The sequence below is a fragment of the Larimichthys crocea genome, chromosome VIII (assembly GCF_000972845.2).
Source record: "Larimichthys crocea isolate SSNF chromosome VIII, L_crocea_2.0, whole genome shotgun sequence".
Taxonomy (NCBI): Eukaryota; Metazoa; Chordata; class Actinopteri; family Sciaenidae; genus Larimichthys; species Larimichthys crocea.
The window spans coordinates 10711301-10733442 of NC_040018.1; the positions used below are offsets into that span (position 1 = coordinate 10711301).

The 22142-nt window shown below is 38.0% G+C and overlaps 2 protein-coding genes across 2 annotated transcripts; one reads left to right on the top strand and one right to left on the bottom strand.

Moving 5' to 3' along the window:
• Positions 1-174: 174 nt before the first annotated feature.
• On the top strand, positions 175-2287 carry sult5a1 (sulfotransferase family 5A, member 1). Its single transcript, XM_010731229.3, has 6 exons — positions 175-418; positions 585-796; positions 1099-1225; positions 1331-1428; positions 1568-1748; positions 2118-2287. The coding sequence occupies exons 1-6, from the start codon at positions 280-282 to the stop codon at positions 2252-2254; spliced, it is 894 nt and encodes a 297-aa protein (XP_010729531.1). The 5' UTR covers positions 175-279; the 3' UTR covers positions 2255-2287.
• An 11568-nt stretch (positions 2288-13855) lies between these two features.
• hp (haptoglobin) lies at positions 13856-19102 on the bottom strand. Its single transcript, XM_019260714.2, has 4 exons — positions 18996-19102; positions 18529-18602; positions 15395-15678; positions 13856-14503 (listed from the first exon to the last, which is right to left on the bottom strand). Exons 1-4 carry the CDS (start codon positions 19016-19018, stop codon positions 13940-13942), a joined length of 945 nt encoding a protein of 314 aa, XP_019116259.1. The 5' UTR covers positions 19019-19102; the 3' UTR covers positions 13856-13939.
• Positions 19103-22142: the final 3040 nt, after the last annotated feature.

A 22142-nucleotide genomic window follows, 5' to 3' on the forward strand; every position in this document is an offset into this window, starting at 1 on the left:
TAAAAAATAATATATTTTTGCACCACACTCCTGTCTCGTCTTCCCTCCTCTCTCTCCTTCAGCGTGTCTCCCTCCTCTTGTCACTTCTCAGCGCTGCTACTCCCGCCCCTGCAGGTACTTTTCCTAAAGAGAAAAGTTAAAAAAAAAGAAAAAAAAAGAACGCCTCCCATCGTTCACGACCGACACATCACTACTACATAAGGCCTGCGTGTTCAGCGCTTGCTGTCTTACAGAGACTGTCGAGGGAGAAGAAAGACATCAGAAAAATACGGATCAGATATGGCCAGGTTAGATGTCATAGAAAAGTTTCATGGAATTTCTTTTCCTGGACACCTGCATAATAAGGATTCCATGCAATTTGCTTTAAAGTTTCCATTTCAGGACACGGATATCCTCATTGTCTCCTATCCAAAGTCAGGTAAGAAGAGAGGAAAACTGACTCAGATACATGTCATCTGCAGTGTTTTAAAGCGTAATCTGTTCTTAAGTGCAGTCTATACTTTTATACTTTTTTTGTTGCTTTTTTCATGAATGGATTAAAAAAAAATCAGTTTCACAGATGCTTCTCTTATTTCTCTCAACAGGCACCACATGGATGCAGGAAATTGTGGGCCTTATAACCAACAGGGGGGACCCACACTTGATCCAAACCGTCCCAAACTGGACTCGTGCTCCCTGGCTAGAGCAATATTATGCTGCTGCAGTATTGGAGGCATCATCCATCATACCTCGAGTCGTCACCACACACCTGCATCATCACCTGCTTGCTCCTGCCCTCCATGGTTCCAAAGCCAAGGTCCAGTAGAGACAGACCAATAAATTGGCTAGTTTGTTGCAGATATGCATCACTGTATGTTGGTTGATAGGAAATTGCAGTACAGAAATACCAGACCTGTTTCAAGGTCATTTTAGACACAGTAAGTGCTGATGAGTTTGTTTTATTAATTGTGAAATGTCAAGCTCTGTATGCAAATTTGTTAATATTATGTTTTTTTTTTTTTTTAATCGGCTGATATATCATTATCAGAATTTTTAATTCCCAAATTTCAATAGTACAGTACAGACATTGTGTCTGTGCTGCTCTGTGTCCCCTCACAGGTCATCTACGTGAGCAGAAACCCTAAAGATGTGGCCGTGTCCTTTTACCACTACCACAAAATGGCCAACTTCTTGCCTGGACCCGGCACATTTCCAGAGTTTTTAAATCAGTTCCTGGAGGGTACATGTGAGTTCACACAGAACAAAAGATGTATGACTTGGCAAGGAAAAACTGACTTCAGATCTGCAGCCTAAAGTATAATTTGATCAAACAAACAGTGTTTTGTTTCAGTGTGCTTTGGTTCCTGGTTTGACCATGTTAAGGACTGGAGCAGTCAGACAGCAACTATGAACAATCTGCTTCACATCACCTATGAGGAAATGTGGCTGGTAAAGGAGAATGGATGAATAATTCACATCACACTAAATGTTCATAAAATACAACAGTCATTTCAGCGTTGCACTGTACTTCCTCAGTGCTTACTCTTTAATGATTTTTTAAAACAACTTGTCTTATCCTTACTGTCAGGACATACGTGGCACCATAAAGAGAATAAGCTCTTTCCTACAAAATCCTTTGGTGGAGGACGAGATCAACAACTGTGTAAAACACTCCAGCTTCAGCAGCATGAAAGACAACAAGATGGTCAACCACACCACGATTCCTCCAGAGATAATAGACCATAGCAAAAGCTCCTTCATGAGAAAAGGTGGCGCTCCGTTCTGTTAGTTCAATCAGTCCCAGGACTTCCACAAGAGAATTAAAAGAGATTCAAAATATTTCATTCTTTCATACTGACACATTTTCTTTTCTACTTTTTTTTCTCGTGAAATTCTGGATACTCCCTGTAAAGATGAACTGAGATATGACATGTTAGTGAGTTTTAGCTTTGAGATGTTCTTACACAGATTTTGTCATTAGACAGAATTTTTACAGTATTTATCTATTATTTTAGTCTCTGATACGTGAGAGTGGTACCAATCTTGTCATCCAGAGATGAATAGGCAGATTGTAAAAATTTGAAACTATTCTTTTAAAAGGTTTGTTTATCAATTTCTTTGCCTTTCTTACTTTTCAGGCATGATTGGAGATTGGAAAAACATGTTCACAGAGGAGCAGAATCAACATTTCCAAAACATCTTCAAGTCCAAGATGCAGAACTGCCCTTTAGAGTTTGTGTGGGAGGTGCAAGATGAAGGGGAGAAACTCAGCTAATGAACAAACCCCACATGAGAACACAGACCTGTGAACAAAGCTAAAAATCATAAATATTAGTTATCGTTTAATATTAGCCCTCTAATGCAGTCTTGATGTGTATTGCTGTCTTGATTTTAATAATGTATCTGTGCGTGAGGTCACACTTCATGTATCATCATGTATTCAACATTTTAATGCAATAAATGTACGAATAAAAATGGATCCGCTTAATCCTCTTACGACTGAGCACGACTGATGCAAATGATTTGGTTTGTGATGCAAAACAAGTGGTCCTTAGGGTTGCTAATGCGCATTACAAGCAAAGCAAGGAAACTGGCAGTTATGTAAGCAGCACAACAATAAGCAGAGGGGAAAGGACAGGTCAAAGGTCTTAATATAAAGCTCCTCATATAGGGGGCTGAGCCGTCCTTGTGTGTCCTGTCACTTCACACACCCAAAGGAAGGTGTTGTTCCCTCCTACCCCCTCCAGGATGAACTCAGATAAGTGGCAGAAGGCTCATAGTTGACATCTGATTGACGGGAGGCATACGTGATTATATGATAACTCATATCCCACAATAATGTAGAATCCAGGTGTTTCAGTTTGTTTGAGATATTTCTATTATTCAGAGGTCAAACTGGTTAAACTCCCTCCTATCTATGTGTGTCTATATGTGTACATGGGTGTAGCTGGAGTTCATCATCCTCCATGATTGTTATTCTAATAACTTTTTTCAATTTGTCTGGCATTTCTATGCTTGCATCTTTTTATGATTGTATTCAGTAGCTGTGATTGTAGCTGTTTGATTATATATGACAATTGTATTGAAATGAATGGTTGAAGCCCTCAGGACTCAGCAGTGTGTAATGTAGTTATGAACTATTATGAAGGGTCTAGCTACCGCATATATTGTGTTGGACAGCATCATCATACATGTTTCCCATTAAACAACTAGTAGGACCGACCGAGCAATCTGATTGGATTGGATTAGAATGAGCTCAAATCAGCATGACAACACACCTGACTCACACGCCATCTCCACGATGTCACATCCTGAAAAAGATGTAAACAAATACATATGCAGCACGTGAACTCTCTCTTTTTGAAGACTAAAGGTCGACTAATATGGACTGAAGAGGTATATTTCATTAGATAAAAACCTGTTGCTAATTTTTGTAAATGATTACATTGATCTTTGTTCAATACTGTGAAGTTCGTGGAAATGGTTGGATAATCTTCTGAGTTGCTGATACTAGCACCGCTAACAGACCGAGACCCACATCACTGTCGTGCCAAAAATGACGTTAAAGCACACCCTCTCGCAGGGGCGCCACCAGGAATTTTGGGCCCCATGACAAAAAAATCAAATTAGGCCCCTCTGCGCAGCTGTTGTCCCCACATCTCTAGGACCTAACTATCCCATCAAAAGCTTTACAGAACTCTAATCAAAGGCCTGCAACTGTTTTGCGTCTTGTAGCTCAATACTAGTACTAGCACAATATTTACTGCTGGTGATTTGTACATGCATGCAAGTCTGCATACAGTATGCAGTGCAGTTCACTATCTGATGCAAGATTAAAAGCCACCATAAAAATGTGCTAAAGGCCATTTTTATTTAACTTTTACGACCCAAAACACGTAAAAACAAAGAGATAATTAATTTCATTATTATATTTGAAATATATATACTCGATGATGGTTTAATAATTTTATATTGGTGTTTACCTATTTTTTGGGGCCCCTGTCAGTCGTGGGCCCTTGGAATTGTCCTAACTTTTCCCCCCTATACGGCGCCCCTGCCCTCTCATGTAATATTGCTTAAGCAGTCACTGCTGCATATCTGTATAAAAGAAAAAAAACCCAAAGAAGATGAGAAATGGTTCATTTAATTGAATAGTTTTTATAGTTTATGTAGAATAAGCATATCACTGTGTTATGGAATGCTCAACAGAGATGTATTTACCTTTATCAGGGATGATATAGAAAATGTTTTTTCTTTGAGCACAGGTATATCTCTCTCTAGGATTTGTTCTCCGTTCTCTGTTCTCCCTACGGGCCCCAGTGTATCGGTCCTGTCTGCACCGTCACATTTATGCTTCTGGAACTGCGATAATTTTACACTGTGGTTTTAATTAAATCTGTATTTTAAATGACTTCTGAGGATTGATGGAAATCCTTTGTTCCTTAAGATCCTTCAAACCGATGTTAGCGTATGTTGCAATTGAAGATTGTCATTTTGGGAAAAACAATAATGTGCTTTCTTGCTGAGCGTTAGATGAGTTTGTACAGTAAATATGAAACTACAAGGAGAGGGTTTGTTTTTCATCCAACCCTCGACAAAAAAGATAATATTTGCAAAAAGGCTCACGGAGTGGGCTTCTATAACCAAAGTTATAACAAAAGCAGAGATGAGGTCTGTAGGAGTCTAAAATAAGAATTTTGAAGATGAAGGGAACTTTGTGCTGCTCTGGGTACAGCTACACGACAAATAGAATGCAGGAATAAAAATGAATCATTGTCTAGTTGAAAAGTGTCCTTTACATTTAACACCATCGAGTAACAGAAACAAAGTGGAGGAAATGTTTCCATTGTGTCTTTTTATTTGGCTTTTGAATTTAACTAAGTGGTACAAGAATATTCATATATTCAACAATGATACAAGATGGTCATTTGAAAATAATAGACTTTATCTGCTGTTTTGACATAGAAAGCTGTTTTCTTGCCATAATGATACTCTTTTAACCACTGGAGAAATCTTAACTTGTTGATGTACGTCCAGATCAGGTCACTCAAATGACTGAATAATTTTCTCATTTGCCTTTTGTGATGTCTAACCATGCAGAAACATTTGGTTTAATTTGTTTGCCTTTGAAATTTATTCCGCCAGGATCCCCATAAAAAATAAATCCATATGCAAATAGTTGACAAAGTGAGTTTAGTAGTTTATCCAGTACAACAGAGATATCATTTATAGAAAGTGATATTGCTGTTGAATTTTCAAATTGTTTAAGTTAAATAGTTAATTAAAGTTGTTTTGTCCACACCTAAAATGTAAGATTGTGGACGATGGACTGTAAAAACTATTTGTGTAAGGATGCATGACGTACATCCAAACTTTTTCTTCTGACGCAGTGTGGCAGTGATTCAGCTGTGTGCGGATCTTTCAAATAATCTTACTTTAAGCAGCACCTCTGCCTGTGTTTGTGTTTGTTTGCTTCCAGTACAATAAAAGTGTGCTGCTAACACTCGCGGTACAGCCATTGAGTTTATTTTGGATTTTCTTGTTGTGTGTCTGTCTGCAAGGATTTGTGTGACAGCTTGCGTATTTGCTCATGTGTTTGTGAATTGACGTACTAGTCTGTGTACATTTGAATAGTCTCATTTGAAAGAAAGGACATTCCAAGTCAAGCTCATGCAACCTTGAAGATGTGATTATCAAAACATGTTCTGAAAAACCTGTTTCATGATTCATTCCTCTGCCTGTAAATTAGATTTGAGGTGGGCCAGAAGATTCAGCTGTGCACAAAGTCAGTGAAATAAATAAATCCATTTTACAGAATCATTAAATCAATTTGTGGAATTGTCTTTGCTAGTTTCCAGTTTCTCTCTTCTTTCACCTTCAGACACAGATCTGTTTGATTTTTGTTAAACGTGTACTGAATAATCAAGTTGACAAGTGCTCCGATGCTCTGTAGTATCAGCTGCACGCATGGTCACCCACACACGCACACACACACACACGTTATAGTAACATTTGAGCTTATGTTTGTACACACACTCACACATTTCAGCCATGTGAGAAGCCTTTTCACACCTCTCTATATATCCGGCTTCAGACTCTGCTGAGGGGAAGGAGGTTGAAGGGTAAAGTTTGTGTCAGTGTTGATTGACTCGGATCTCAAGGGTTCAAACAAAATCACAGATTCATCTTCAAATTTGGGATTTAATTTTTTTTTACCTAGAAATTGGTATTTGTAATTTAGCATCCTCAGCTTTAGGGTCCCGTAAAAATGTGGTAAATATGGACAGTTAAATACGTGTATCTGCTATGATCAAAAACTAATGAGTCAACAACTTACCATCAAACATAAATCAAGTGCAGCAGCACAAGACAGTCCAACAGAAAGAAGCCCAGCTTGGCGTCTGTCTTTCAGTCTTTTATTTCAGTAAGCTCACCGACAACTAAAAGTCAGTCTCAGTTTTGCTCTTGTCTAGGGACTTCTTGCTCGGTCACGCTCTCTTTTTAGCTTCCTTCTTCGACATCCTCTTTACCTGAGTGCAAGAACAGGCTTGTCAGGTGCAGAGTGGGAATGAACTAATTCATCTGATAACTAGTCAGCATAGCACCAAATAAAATTAAATATAATTTTAATTAAACCTCTGCTCAGGTGAAACATCTTGAACTAATGACGATAAAAGCACTGCCACTCTGATAGATGCAACATTGCTAATGGGAGTCAGAGTGAAGTCATGTTGCATGTCATTCTTTCTGCATAAAATCTTCATATTAACCAACCTAACATGTCCTCCTTTACTGGGAAAACTACCAGTAAACTAGGCTCTTTACAACTTCTTCACAGAGATCTTTTCAATAGACTTTTACAGTGTTTGGAAATCAGCTCAACCATTAACAACATTTAAACCTGATACATATTTACCATTTATAGTGTTCAGCTTCAGTTTATTATAGAGTTGTTTATCATTGATGGCATGCATGAGAAAGTACCCGATGGATTGATAATGTATAAAGAAATGATGGGACTCTTCTGGCCACCAGGTGGCCTCATTTAACCAGCACGCAGCTCAGGGCATGAGCTCTTAAGCCATCTCAAATTTTTTCAAGGTTTCTTGACCTGTCTGGATGCATCAGCCTTTATGTAGCCTCACATGGCTCTTGAAAATGGACCAAATTTACACATAAAGGTCAGTCTACTCATCATAGGGACTACTCATCCTGTTCTGTGGCTCTGGAGGGAGTGTTGTTGAAGGCAAAGTGAATTTTCCTAAAAATAAAACACATTACAATGTTTTCTTATTGTTATACGGTAGTAGTATATAGAATAGTGCATGATGGTTCTGCTGTTGCTTCTCTTCCATGAGGTTAAGAATGCTTGTTGCCACAAGTGTGATAAGTCTTTTGCATGCAAGGGTGGAAACATGAGCGATCTTTCCAAACATCTAGCTGAAGCTGAATCACATGCAGCTGGAGAAATGCTCTATCTCTAGCTGCCCAATAAGAATCAGTACATTAATCAATAATCAGAACATTTCTTTATTTTTTTCTTAAAGTACTAATGAGTAATATCAGTAAGAATACTGTTAAACCTTAGAAATGCCCATCCCTACACACTAGAAGTGTGTGTGTCTATATCCGCAGAGACTGTGCTCTAGCTGCATTTTCTTATTTGTAAAACGCACAATCACCCTTTCAATATGTTAACCTTGAATCTTAGATTTTTATTCAGTGGAAGGGTCCCGTGTCTGATAAATCTTTGAATTCATGTGACAAGAAGCAGCTCTGTAAAAGCTGCATCAGTCTTCTTGTCATTGTTGTTGAAGAAAGAGCAGAGGTGCATGTCTGCAGAGCTGCCGTTGAAAGCGCGCTGACCTTTTCTATGTTGTTGCAGTGCAGTAACATGACAGCACAGGAAAAGATACTGTTGGAGAGGGATGTGTGCACTGTAAACCTCTCACTATTACAGCCATCCATGACATCACATTAGACATGACATTATATACTGATGTTTGCAGGATACACCCATCCTCATGTTATTTGTATAGCTTCATTCAGAAACAAATAACAGAGAAGAACCTCTAAACTAAGGAGTAGCATCATTTCATTTGTAAGGCAGGTTCACACAAGCTTCTTATAGGTGTGTATGAAATATATGTATGTAAAAAGTATATATATATGAGCATATGGATATGTTCTGCTTATGAAAGCTATATAGAGTGTATATAACTTTTTATTTTATTTTATTTTTTCTATTTAAAGTATAAGTCTATGTATAAGTATATAGTATAAGTATAAGTATTTAATGTGAGCTGCTGTAACAAGTGAATTTCACCAGTGTGGGACCATTAAAGTCTATCTTAAATTAAACTGTATTTAGGAATTCTAGATACTTTTTATCTGGTCAAATTTGAGAGATTGTTGAAAAAGTTCCTGGCACTTAATGAAACTACAACTTTATTATTACACCTGTTTTTATTATCATTTTATTCATTTATTTATTGATCCTTTGTATAAGAATACCATGTCAGTGTTTTTCTAGGATGTTTTTGTAGAGGAGATAGTTCCTGTAATAACCAGCGCACATCTCTCTGGCAAGGTGAAGGCATTTATGAAGGTTTTCTTGTTCTGTCTGCATACATAAGCCATTAAATGGTTCTGAAAGGTGAACTGTGGTCTCTCTCTGACAAGAGACTGGTAATGAGACCAGGAGATCTGAAGAGAGTCGTCGCAGGTTGTTGACAAATGTGTGACAAATTTGCAGTCGGAAGCTCAAAAGACGCCTAACAGTGGTAGAGGACTCTGTTTGGTTCAGTTCATCTTGAATATACGTACACATAGATTAAGAAGCATTAATATCGCAGAGAATATGCAGCTCTACATTTCGAGAGGACTGCACAGATGACTGAACGTCAGTGAGCTGAAGCACAAGAGGAAAGACAAGACCTTGAGCTTCAATAATTTGCATGAAAAAAAATTTCCGACACACTGTCAAAGAGTGACAAAAAAGAACTTCCCTTTTCTTCTTTCGTTACCAAGAGACGAATAATGTTCTTGACCTTTATTTCTCTTTTCCATTATAGGGTAGCAGACTGTTCCTCTGTGGTAAACACAGGACATTCAGTTGCCACAGCAGTACAGCACATCACCAAGCTGCATCAGCGCTGAGAGAGTGACGTTATTTGTAAATAAATTCATATCAAGAAATAAGTCAATCACAACATTTATTGATGGAACCAACTATGACATTCCCAACAAAGTGGGACATCTTAGCGATACTTTAAGGTCCAGTGTGTCAGATTTAGCGGACTCTATTTACAGAATATGTCAGAAATAGAATATAATATGCATAACTATGTTTTCATTCATATGAGCTATATGTGTTATGGGTACACGGTTGATCATGTTAAACCACCATGTTTCTACAGTAGCCCAGAAAGTACAAACACTGGCTCAAGAGTGGGCCTTTCACGTTCATTTCCAACACCCATCACACTAGGAAGGAGAGAGTGAGGCAAGGAGGTTGCAATCAGCCAGTAAGATGCCACAAAATGCTACACAGTGGTCCTTTAATTTAACATTATTAAATATAAATGATCATACATCCAGTTATATAATAGTATATGCTATGTATGTATGGTGAGACACCTGTTGCTAAGCAAGCCTTTCATAAATGTTGGTTTAATGATCTTTTTTGGTTTGTTTACCATTCGATCAAACAAACATTTGTACAGCTTAACTGTTCTGACAGCAAACTTCACAACTATCTGCTGAGAAAAGAACATGAGTTCAACTTTCTTTAATAATCCTGATGAAAAAAAAAATACAGGGTTGTGAATAAGCATCAGGAGCAGAGAGATCAGCACAATAGTGGCACAGACAGCATATCCTAATATTTTGAGCGTATGACTGTGTTGACACTTGATTCTTCTGTCTGTTTCTCGAGGATATCTGTTTAATATTTGAAGGGAAGTATCATTCATAACCAAGCAAGCAAGCACGAATAGAGCTTATCTAGGACTAATAAAAGACACAGTAGATCCTGTTTTGACAGGCAGTGGAAATGGTTCTTCAGGTGATACAGCTTACCATATGTGTTGTGTATTATTGTCTTGTGAAAAGCTTGGTGTGTGCATGTGTGCAAGCATGGTAAGTACAGTAAATATACAGGTGGACGACGAAGCTTAGAAAGCTTCAGTTTCCCAGTAACACATAAGGACAGAGTACATAATCTGGCAGCTGAGTACACAGCATGCTTACATCAGCGGGCTGGCTTAGAAAATACCATTAATTTGTATCATTTCTACTTCAAAGAGCCATTCTTGTGTTTGAGGACTGAATCTACAGATGGCCACTATCAGCAGGACATTCGCCTGCACGCAGAATTTCTGTTTAACCTGAGACAGAATCAATAATAACTGTACGTGTGGGGATGAATGAACAGAGAGCACCAAGTTTAATCTTCCAAACAGAGGCCTGTGTGTTATCTTTGCATATTGATCCATAATGGATATAATGATACATATTCATTATTATCATAGTATCAGTAGTTTTACAAATATAATAAATGCTATGCATAAGTTCCTCAAAAGTTAAAATGTTTAGCAACTCAGCACTTTTACTGCATAATTTGAATAATGAATATTCTAAACAAACTGCCAGATGGACAGGTCGCTGAGAGAAACAGTATTTTAAACATCATGGCCAACTTCACCCGTAGATGACTGATGTCACAGTGTGGGAGGAAAATGTGCCAGCTGTATCCTCACCTGAATTAAACAGTCCACAGAAATGATGTATTACATTTAGTTTTGGTATATATAAATATAAATAAGTAATATATATATATATATATGTATAGGCTAAGGGTATATATATATGTGTGTGTGTGTGTGTGCGTGTGTGTGTGTGTGTGTGTGTACGTGTAACTGGGAAACTGGGAAACTGAAGCTTTCCAAGCTTGTATATTTACTGTATATACATGCACACACACACACACACACACACATATATATATATATATATATATATACACACACACACACACACACATATATATGTCAAGTAATATATGTAGCTGATTTAATAGAAAATAAATAAATCACTTAGGCGTAGGTTTATCATTAATGACCCGGTAAGTTTTAGTAGTTGGGCCTGTGATAACATGCTAACCACAAAGAGAACTTTATTTTATTTTTATTTTTATCTCACTGAGTAATTGAACCTCAATCAAGGTTCAAATATTACATAAAAAATATATATCTGTGTCCACTTACAACTAACACAACATGCTAACATAATGTTCATCATCCATGTTAACTCTGGTTTCAAGTGCAGTAAGAGACTGTTTACGTTGTGACCTCAGTCAGTGCTCTGCAGGAGTGATGGAGCCAGAGAGAGTACACCGTGAGACACTGTGTAGAGAGTAATCGTCCTTGACAGGGATATTAATATTTTAGAAGCCGTAGAAGAGAACCTCCTGCACCCTGCTGCAGACCTGCTAAAAACTACCCCATCTCTCTCCCTCCAACATTCATCCATTTTTGTTTTACACAAAACATGACAAAAACGTCATTAAAAGATTTGTATGCAGCTAAAAAGATGATTTTTCTCAAGATCTCTCTTTCTGCTGCCGACTGTAAACCAAGACACACTCATGTACGCACTGACCCATGAATGACAGAAAATGTGTACAAAAGTTAGATGCTTTAACCTAAAGGGTTTGAGCATGGTTAGGGTAAAAACTGTCTTGTTCCTCCCTGTTACTCTGTCCTTCACTGCTACCTAAACAATGGGACTGACTAATCAGTAACATAAGGAGAGATGAATTGATGATCACAATTCATTGGATTGAATTAACATGATTATAAAAATAAAGATTTGCATAATGATGTACAATTCAAACATCACCATACAAGTAATGACCAAATACGTGATTTTTTCAATTAATCCACAGAGCGGTTTCATCTTATTTCTTTGGATATTACCTAACTATTCAGTTCATACAGATTTCATGTGTGTCTAAATATTGATAATGACTATTGCATAAGGTGACATTTTTGTTTGATGTTAATGTTCAGAGAGGATTGATAGACATGTGCATGTGTTTAAAGCAATTAAATCAAGGGTGTGCTTGTTTGTCTGGAGAGTTTGAACTATGGTTGACCTCTCTACATGCACAATGGTGTCCAAGTGCCTGATTGTGCACGCTTTCTGAACAGTTTGAACAAACAGTAGGTGGAGCAAGGTCTGGAGTAGGCTAGAGTATTTCTATGTATATCATAACAGTTGCCACATACGTGAAAAATGAAACACATAGACAACTTTATTGCCTGTTGCTGTTGACTCCTAATATATTGTTATACATTATTATTCTGTCCTTTAGACACAGCAGAGCTACAGATATAACCAGCAGCCTTTTCAGACATCTTTATCAAGGGAACCCTTAGCCTAATCTTATCATTTTAATAACATTATGATACAATATGGACCTGGGTCACTCACTGCTGACTACAAAAACATTTGTACTGATTGAGTAACTTAGCTGAAAATCTCACTTTATGATAATGTTAGGATTATTGCATTAGCATCGTCATTAATCTAATAATTTATCATTCATCATTGTTATCATGGCACTACCTCCCTACACCCTTCAGCTTCAACTTCACTTTCCTCCTCCTTTCCTGTCATGTCCTGCTCCTCACGGCCTCTTCCTTCTACCTGTTGCTGTATAATGGCAGGTACATGAAGGGAGAGACATTAATCTGATGTCCTGCATGAAATCAAGAGGTTTGAGTCAGCAGCTGTTTTCGTCTGTATGCTGTCTTTGAATCTTCATAGTTAGAATTATTTAACTTACATATCTGAGATGACTGAGTAATTAATATTACCGACCCCTCCAACCTAACTTGTACGTCCTCACACAGCCGTCACCACCTTTCTCCTTCTCTCTTCTCTTTCCCTTTCACATTGTGTTGACTGGACAGGCAGCTGTCACCATCCCACGTTTCTGGCATTTGCAGTTGAGACAGTTCATGATTTGTGGCCACATCTGCCAGACAAAAATATCTTTGAAGTCCTGCTGCTGTTGGTGGGGGGAAAAAAAATCTGCGGGCAACACTAAAAAAAACATGAAATCTGAGTTGTGTCATTCACTTTTATCCCTCTTTTATTCGTCAACTTTTGCTTTTACACTGATGGCTGCACATGATGAAATCTCACCTCAACCTCTGAAGCTCTCAAATATTCTCTTTTCAAAGTTAGCTGTGCAACAGTGGAACATCGCATGTGGGCACAGCTGTTTACTTTCAATAAACAAGTCCGCTCTTTCTCTTATCCGATGCCTCAATGACAACGTCTCTTGTCAGTGCTTTTCAAAAGTGTTTTTGTATCTAAAAACATTTATGGCTATAATTTGGTTAGTTTAGACACAAAAATACTTTATCAGAGTCAGAGAAAAAACAAGGTTTAGATTAAAATACTTGGTGAAGTCACGTCCGAAAGAAGCCATTCTCAACAGTCAGATAACAGGAAGAAAACTGTGGCCTCCTGTGTCCAACATTTTGTTGACCTGTCTTACGTGTAAGGACTTAATGTTGTATTATCATAAAGAAGTAGTTTGTAAGTGTTCATTGATGTTTCAAACAGCTGCATATCAGCAGCTAAAGAGAGGCAAGATGTAGTAATTGTTTGAATAAGGGGATAACAGCGTGATAACAGTCTCTTATAGAGTCATTTTACACATAAGAAGCGGAAAGTCATAAAATTTATGACTGCTATAGTGTAAAGACACATCGTTTTAGCCATTTCCTGAAATAACATAATGATGTTCTTCTTTGAGGGCAGTCTGTGATGATTCTGATAAATGACTAAGTGACACAACACAGACATTACAAACATTTATTAAATGTACAGATTCAATGCATTGCAATGGTTTCTCTACAAAATCAAAAGAACACAGCCTGAAGCTCTATGATTGCCATGAGTACATCTTAGACATTGCATCAGTGCGCAGAGCAGACGATTGCTCTGTATCTCCTCTCATGACTCTGTGGATCCAGGGCAAATACGAGGACATCTTCATATAGACTCCGTACTTGTAGCTGGTACAGGACTTGTCATAGGAAAGGATCCCTGCAGCGTAAATGTCCCCAGTTTCAGCATCTTTGACAGCTAGAGCGCCTCCTGCATCACCAAAACAAACATTTTGCCCGTGCATCGGTTGTCCGGTGCAGAACATGTTGTCATCTACAGCTGGTGTGAGTGCGATTCTTTCATATTCTGCCTTACACTCAGAGTGATTGGCAAGAGGCAGTACGAGGTATTTGAGTGATGTAGCTTGGGTGAGTAAGACTCCCCAGCCCCAGCCGGTGATAACCCCTGACCCTCCCACGGTGTCTGCCAGGTCCTGGCCTGTCTCTGGCAGGGGGATGGGTGTCACTTTATTGCTCATAACCACAGGCTTCTTCAGCTGGATCAGAGCCAGGTCATTGTCCCAGTCAGATTGGTTCTGGAATCTTGGATGGAGAACAATCTGCAGGAGAGGAAAATACAAGAGAGATTAAGTTTGATTGAGTGTTTGATCGTTAATCATTTTCAAGGCGTGGATCATCAGCAGACCTGAGATGGGCTGAATGACGCCTGGGTGCTCTAATAAGCCACCTGTAACGGCACCTATAAACAACTGTAAGCCTTAACCAGGCTGTAAACATGTATATTTCTGCTGTGAAGGTTGACATGTTCAGCCTCAAGTGGCCGCTCGAGACATTACAGCACTTCTGCATTGGCTTAATTTCTCAGACATGGAGGTTGCCGCTTGTTTTAGATGAGTCAACAAAGGCTCAGTAATGTCCTAAAACAGCTAATCAAACAGGAGTAAATTGTATATTTATCTGGGACATTTTCATCTGCGCTTTAATAAATGTGGTGTACTGGTGAGTATTTCCAGAAGGACATAGCACCAACTCAACATAAACTTTACCTCATGGTAACAAGGTAAAGAACATGCCACCCATAATGTTGCATGGTTTGGCTCATTTGTGTATTTTTTTATTAGCAGTGTCTGTGGCACGGAGGAATACACACCAAGCTTACATGGATACAAAGACAATATTAATTAGAAGAAGAAAACAGAATATTTCCAGCCATGTTCTTTGAAGGTTTGCATATTCAATTATGCTTTGAGAAAACTGTTTTACCACTAAGTGTTGTTGACCCTGAATTCTGAAATCAAGGCAGTTGCTCTTAGAGAAAGAAGGACTTTAATACATTTTACATTTATTTCCTGCAATTTAATACTTGATTATGGGTATTTATGGAAATCATTTTTTCCCCTACAACTTTAAATTGGCTGCAGGAATCTAGAAAATGATCAAAGAAGAAAAACATTTCTATTTAACCTCCATCAAAAGTTTTTCTAGCTCACCTTTTCTACAGCGACCTCTGTGGAGGCATCGGCTTCTTCCCGTCGTGTGATTCCCAGGTACACTTTAGGAATGACGGGACCTTTTCCTTTAATGTCCTCTCGACTCTTCCTGACAAAAAGGTTCCTGCCAGCCGTCAAAATCCAGCGGTCAGAGATGAGAGCACCACCTGCATAACCTCCATCCAGAATACTGTCACTGAGGAAGATCATGGCCTGCCAGGGGACATGAGGAGCCAAAAGCCCTCCAACCATTCGCTTGGAACGAAGCGATGATAATCTGGAAGCTGAGACATAAACATAGACATAGTTATTTTCTTTTTTGTATTTGATTATTATTGCCTACAATGTAAATTTAGATGAACGAAACGAGACAATACAATTAAACTGATAAGAGTGTCCCACAGGGGTCAATATTAGGACCCTTAGCATGTATATATGAATAATCATCTACCTACACTGAGTCGTGTTAGGCCACTCACTGGTGTTTCAGACAATAATCTCGGTTAGAGCTGGGAGTGTTGGGTGCTGATACACAAAATGTTTGATAACTATGAGGAGAGCAGTAGGACAGAGACGGTGAGTGGACTGGTTATATTTTGCTTTGAAAGGACCAGAACAAGTTGAACCAGACTCGTGCATGGCGGCCAAACAGGCGAGCACAACAACAAACTCACAGATGGATGTGACTTATATACTCAATATATTGTCTATAGATCTCTGTGTTTTTTAACTTATGGTGACCAGTGTTGCTTGTGTCTTGCTGTGGCGTGTGTAGCTCTCATAGTCAGCCATTTATGTTGTTGTATAATTGATGATCAGTTACATGCACAGGCCGCTGTCCTTCTTTAGAAAATGAATTTATCATTGGTTTGGATGTAAGGGCTTGGTAGTACTGTTCACATCAGGATCGCTGTGATGTTGTCCCACTAGTCTGTGTATGTGGAGCTGGTAATGCACTTTATTCTGAAGCCTGATTGAGTCAAAGTGTTCTTTAATTTAATAGTTCTATCATTTAACATCATCATCAGAGTACATTTTAATTGACCTACTTTTCTTTCTTTCCATCCTCCCTGTTTTTACCCTGATACCATCTTAACAAGACTTTCTCCAGGTTACACTGTCTTTGATGATGTTTCTTTATAGTTAGATAGATTATATATTATTTGTGTGTCTATGGTTGTTTTGTGACCGTGTTTCCCTATATATATCTTCTATGTGTAACATGTTTCTCTTGATCTCTGTGATATCTGTTGAATAAATAAAGTAAAATGTCTGCTGAGTCCAAAAATAACGAACGCTTCAGCGGTTTGAAAAGTTTACCTTTCTGCGCCAAACACTTTTGTTCTCTTTCGTTTTCCCTCTCACAGAACTTAAACATTTTTAATAAAATATGATCTCCTCGACAGAAGGGTTATCACACTGAAGCACGAGCACTGCAATCATCAGAGCATATTCTTATCAGTTACTGTTAAATGGGGGCTCTGTTGTCTGAATGTGATGCTTTCATGCTCTAAAGAGCTTGCTGCAGAAACCTCTAATTATTCATCTCGAAGCGACGAAGAGGACTCATCCTCTCTCACTGTGCTTTGATCTGTGATAACTGCTCACGATCATTAATCCTGTTTTATTCTACATCCTGTACCAGGAATGATTTCCAGTGTTTTGTTCAATCAGTTAAATTAAAATTAAATTAAAAACACAGTACACACACAATGGCTTACAAGCATAATTAAATGAATGAATGGCTAATTAGTTTGATGCTTCGGAGAGAGTGCATACACACAAAATGGATTGTTGTTAAATGTTTTCTGTCATCTTTTAAGTGATAACAAGCTCCCTTCTGTTATCAACAAATGGATTTTAAACACGCCTTGATTTTGTGGAGTTGCTGTTCTCTGGTTTATTGTAATTTTTTTTTTTAAAGGAGTGTTTGAGGAGAAGAAGGATTTTCTTTGTCAAAGGCAGCATTACAGCCAAGTAAAGAGTTATATCTTAAATAAGCAGCAATAGCCCAGACCTCAGATCCCACAGGGAAGCCTGTGTGATTTCATGCAGGAGTTATCTATCTGAACAGCAGCTGTCGAGGAGGTATCGGTGCAAAACTTCAGAGATCTGGAGCCTGCGGTCGCTTGGATTCACTTGAATGTGTTTAGGAGTTAAAGGCTGCTGTTTAGATCACAGGAGCTTCGCATAGGTCATTCCATACTAATGTGAGGTTATATGCTGACTGTTAATGTGTTCCCTGTTTAATTCTGTTGGAATATTTCGGAAGTGTGCTATTTAATTAGTAACTGGATGGATCACTATCAAATATGGTCCAGATATAGTATATATGAATCCCAGACAATCTGATTGCCTTTTGCATCACCAGCAGGTCAAAGTATCCACAATTACCCAAAGAACTGCCATGAAATCTGGCACACACATTCATGTCTCCCAGTGACAGAGTTGTTATAACTTTGATGGTCACTTTCCTTCTCACCAAGCACAATCATTATCATCATCATCATCTTGGTTTATAGCTGTGGAAGTCCCTGCCTGATGGATTCATGCTGGCAATCTCAGTATCATCTCTGAAATCTCTAATATTTATTCTTTCTTTCTCTTAACTTATGGGTTTGTTGTGTTGTTTTGAATTATTTGATCTTGTTCAACTTTCTGATTTTGGATTTGATTTACTTTTTCATTCCTTCAATACTGTTTTTACTCTACTGCATTTTTAATTTGTATTTTTTAAGATATTTTTTGGGCTTTTGAACCTTCATGGGAAAGATGAGATGCAGCAAAGGGCCACAGGTCGGAATCAAACCTAAGGCCACTATGACAAGGGCATGGGATGCACACCCCGAATTTTAATATTTTAACCAAAATATGTGCAAAATAAAGATGTTCCTAAGATGTACTAAGATGGTGATGGGATACATTCGCATGTTGGCGTTGTCATCATGAGTATTAGCATGCCGACTTTAGATTTCCACTCATAGCAAGGTTTGTGCAGGTTGTACTTTCTTTCTTACTCATCACATAAAGAACCCTACCTACAAATATTATTTCCATTATAAATGTGGAATGCTGATATAAAAGTTAGACAACGGTTGTGTTTATAGATGTTAGTGTGTATCTGTGTGTGATACCTGAGCGTTTCATCCTCTCCTCAGTGTGAGCCAGACAGGCCAATGAAACCAGGAGAAGCACAGCCAAAGAAAACCTTCAAATAACGACAGAATTGCACCAAACATTGAGACAATGGCAATGAAACGGAGCTAGTGTAACAATTAAGAATGACAATTAGTGAACAAATTGAACAGTTATTTAATTACAGAATTCAATAATTAAACATCTGATTCATGACAGCTCACAAAACATTATTGAAAAAAAATAAGTTAGGAGTTTTTTTTTGTTTTGAATTAGATCAGACCTCAGGTATAGAGATTTTCTTTTGTGGTAAGTAATGATAAGTCTTTTTTTGCTATCTTAAGTACGTACCATTACATGCTGAGGAAGAGAGATTTATATTCAGGTCTATTCAGAGAGATATTACAAAGAATAGAGTACATACTGTTGTATATGTATATATATATAATATGTTATTACAACTTACCCCATCTTGTTGACAAACTCCATCTTCTGCAGTGATCGTCAGGATTTTTCCTGTGTGCTGTGCATTCATGGAGCAGGGAGGTATTTATATCTGCTGATAGGTAGAGCCTCTTGCTCTGGAAATTTCTGCCTGGCACAAAAAGGTTGATTCCTGGAATCTGAACAAAACGGTTATGAAATCTCACTTTCATATCAGCCTGATTCAGGAAAAAGAACATTTACCTATGACTAAGATTTCTGACACATTCAGCACCGGGTTCTTTTTATAAAGAAAATTCAGCTCACTGTGTAAAATGACTAATAACAAGGAGATCACAGTACAACAGAGATTTCTTCAGTTTGATCATTTAGTGTTGAACATTTTGTTTGTTGTGTTTGTGCTTTAATGATAAATTTAGACGTGCTTTAACTGTTTAGCTCATCTGTGGATCCTGTGTTGATTGTGATAAGACTGGAGGTTTTGCAATGTCAATTTCTTTGGTCAGCATTTAATAATTTTGCAATACAGGACAACCTGTTCGTGCTGTTTGCATCATAGTTGAGTAAAAGTAAACAAAGATGAAAGATTTGACTGATTTCTCCTGTGGATGACAAATAATTGCAAAACAGTGTTCTGTTTCATCTGTTATTACAGAAAATAAGGCACATGTTGCCTCATTAGATTTCTCTGCAGGGAACAAAAACAATATTTTCCTGATTTTCCTGACAGTAAATAGTTAACTGTAATTCAGATATGTGCTGCAGGGAGTAAAGTCCAGTATTGCCGCTTTGGGTGTTTTCAAGAGGTTACATAGAGGTTACAGAGGATTGTTATTATTAATTTCAGAGTTTGCTGCCTCATTATTGTATTTTCCAACTCAAACATAATGGTTAGTGTTATCACAAGATACATTATAATGCACGCATTACTATGTTTGAAATAAGGCCCAACAAAAATAAATACATTTTGTGTTAATCATCTGATTTTGCATTTTATTTTCCATCTTCACAGTCTGTCGCTTCTGGTTTTTGGCAAAGTATGAAACCATTCAAACAGTTCCTGTGATTGAAATTGTCAACCTCCAGCCAAAACGAATGACTCAGCACACTGTGTGACACTGATTTTATATTAACATGACAAAAATAGTGCTTGATTCTTTTCACTTCAAAAACCCTCTTACAAGCACATATGTGGTATGACAAATGTATGCAGAGTGTTTAATCACAGTGTATTGTAACTATAGGAGAATATGTACATGAATACTAACACAGAAAATGAGCTCCCTTTCCCTACATGCATTAGTAAAGCACAGTAAACAGAGTGCAGATTCATATCTTGGACTTGAAGAGCTAGTTTAATTGTGCAAAAGGATTTAACATTGGGTTCTTGAGAATCTTAAGAAACGACTTCCTGGGGGTGATCAGTTAAACCAAATAACCAAACATGAAAATCACAGAATGCTAATTTAAAATGAAGTCATTTTATGGTGGAAGAGTTATTAAAGCTTGTACAGTATTCGGAGACCCGAGGCAAGTGTTCTGTTAGCTGGATCAGCCACAGAAGCTGTTCATCTAGGAAGCACATCTCAAAGTCAGCACTTAAAACTCGGATCACCATTTTATTTGAATTGCGCTCAGCTTCAGACTACACAGGCTAGGTACACGTCAAATAAAATTCTGACATTGCAGACATGATGAAATACATCAAAAAACTACAACTAATCATTATGTCATGAGTCCAGATCCTTTTCTCGAGTCACAACATTTACAACATTTTTCCATTACTGTGTGGTGCATGTAGAGTTACTGTATGAGGGGCTGAGTGAAGCTGCTCAGGGTTCGAATCCGACCTGCGGCCCTTTGCTGCATGTCATTCCCCATCTCTCTCTCCCCACATTCCTGTCACTCTTCTGCTGTCTCTATCAAATATAAAGCTTTAAAAAAAAGCCCCCCCCCCCAAAAAAAAAAAAAAAAAAAAAAAAAATATATGTCTTTAAAAGAAAGGTGCCAAAATCAGATAAGTCTGAATCTGAGCCATCAACTTTGTCATCCAAGGTTTGCCCGGTGGCGAGGGTAGTTGAGGCGAAGAAAGGATGATGACAGCAATGTGTCATACGGTTTCATCTTTACTGGGCATCCATCATCGCCTCTTTCTGTGTGCCTGGTACGTGGTATGAAATTATCAAATCAAACAATGGCTCCGAGCAAACTTAAAAGACACCTGACAATAACTCATCCTTCACAAGGCAGCTAAAAGGGGTAGGAGTATTTGATTTTCTTTTGAAAAGTCAATACAACTGACAAGATCAAGCGATGATGAAATGTGCAAAAGTGTCAGGCACTAGCACTGAAGGCTAGTAGCAAAGGCCACATAAGAAGCCACATAATTGCCAAGACGGTCATATTGGCAACATGCACAGGAATTGTAGAGTGTTCGTTTTTAAATACACTTTAGACTGGGGTGATTTTGCATATTTTTAAAGTGTGCTGTGACTGAAAAAAGTTGAGAAACGCTGCCCTAGAGGATTATTTCTTGTAACCTTGGTGATCATCGGACTACCTCTACTGTGACGCTGATATTTCTTTTTTTTATTTATTGAACAATGATTAAATGGATTGCCATGAGACATTGTCCCCCCAAAGATAAACTGTAACTGTGTAACTGTGCAGATTGTTTTTTAGTATTCTTTGGGAACCTTTATTTAAAAGCAGACAGTAGAGATGTGACAGAAAATTGACACCTTTGCAATTACATGGTTAGCATCTTTGAGGCCTAAGTCACCAGGAATCCCCCTAAAACCAGGATTTAAATAAACCTGTTTAGCTTTAAAGAAAGCCCTCACATAGTGACTTATAGAGGAAAATATCTTGCTGTCTATCATAAATGAAACAGAATTTGTCATTCCCACCTCATAGAAAATACAGGTGTATGCTGCCTGCTTTATGTTGTATTATTCATAGCATGACCTCTACCACAGCTTATGCCATACTATTTGGCAGCAGGCTATAAATATGTTGTTGCGTGCTGTAGCATTACAAGACCAGTCACTCAGGCTACTCGGACCCCATGTGTAATCATCCAGAAGGCAGGTTATACCTTATTGGAAAGCTGAATAATACATACAATATGACCCTTACCATAACATGGAATGTGTGCTATTGTTATTTA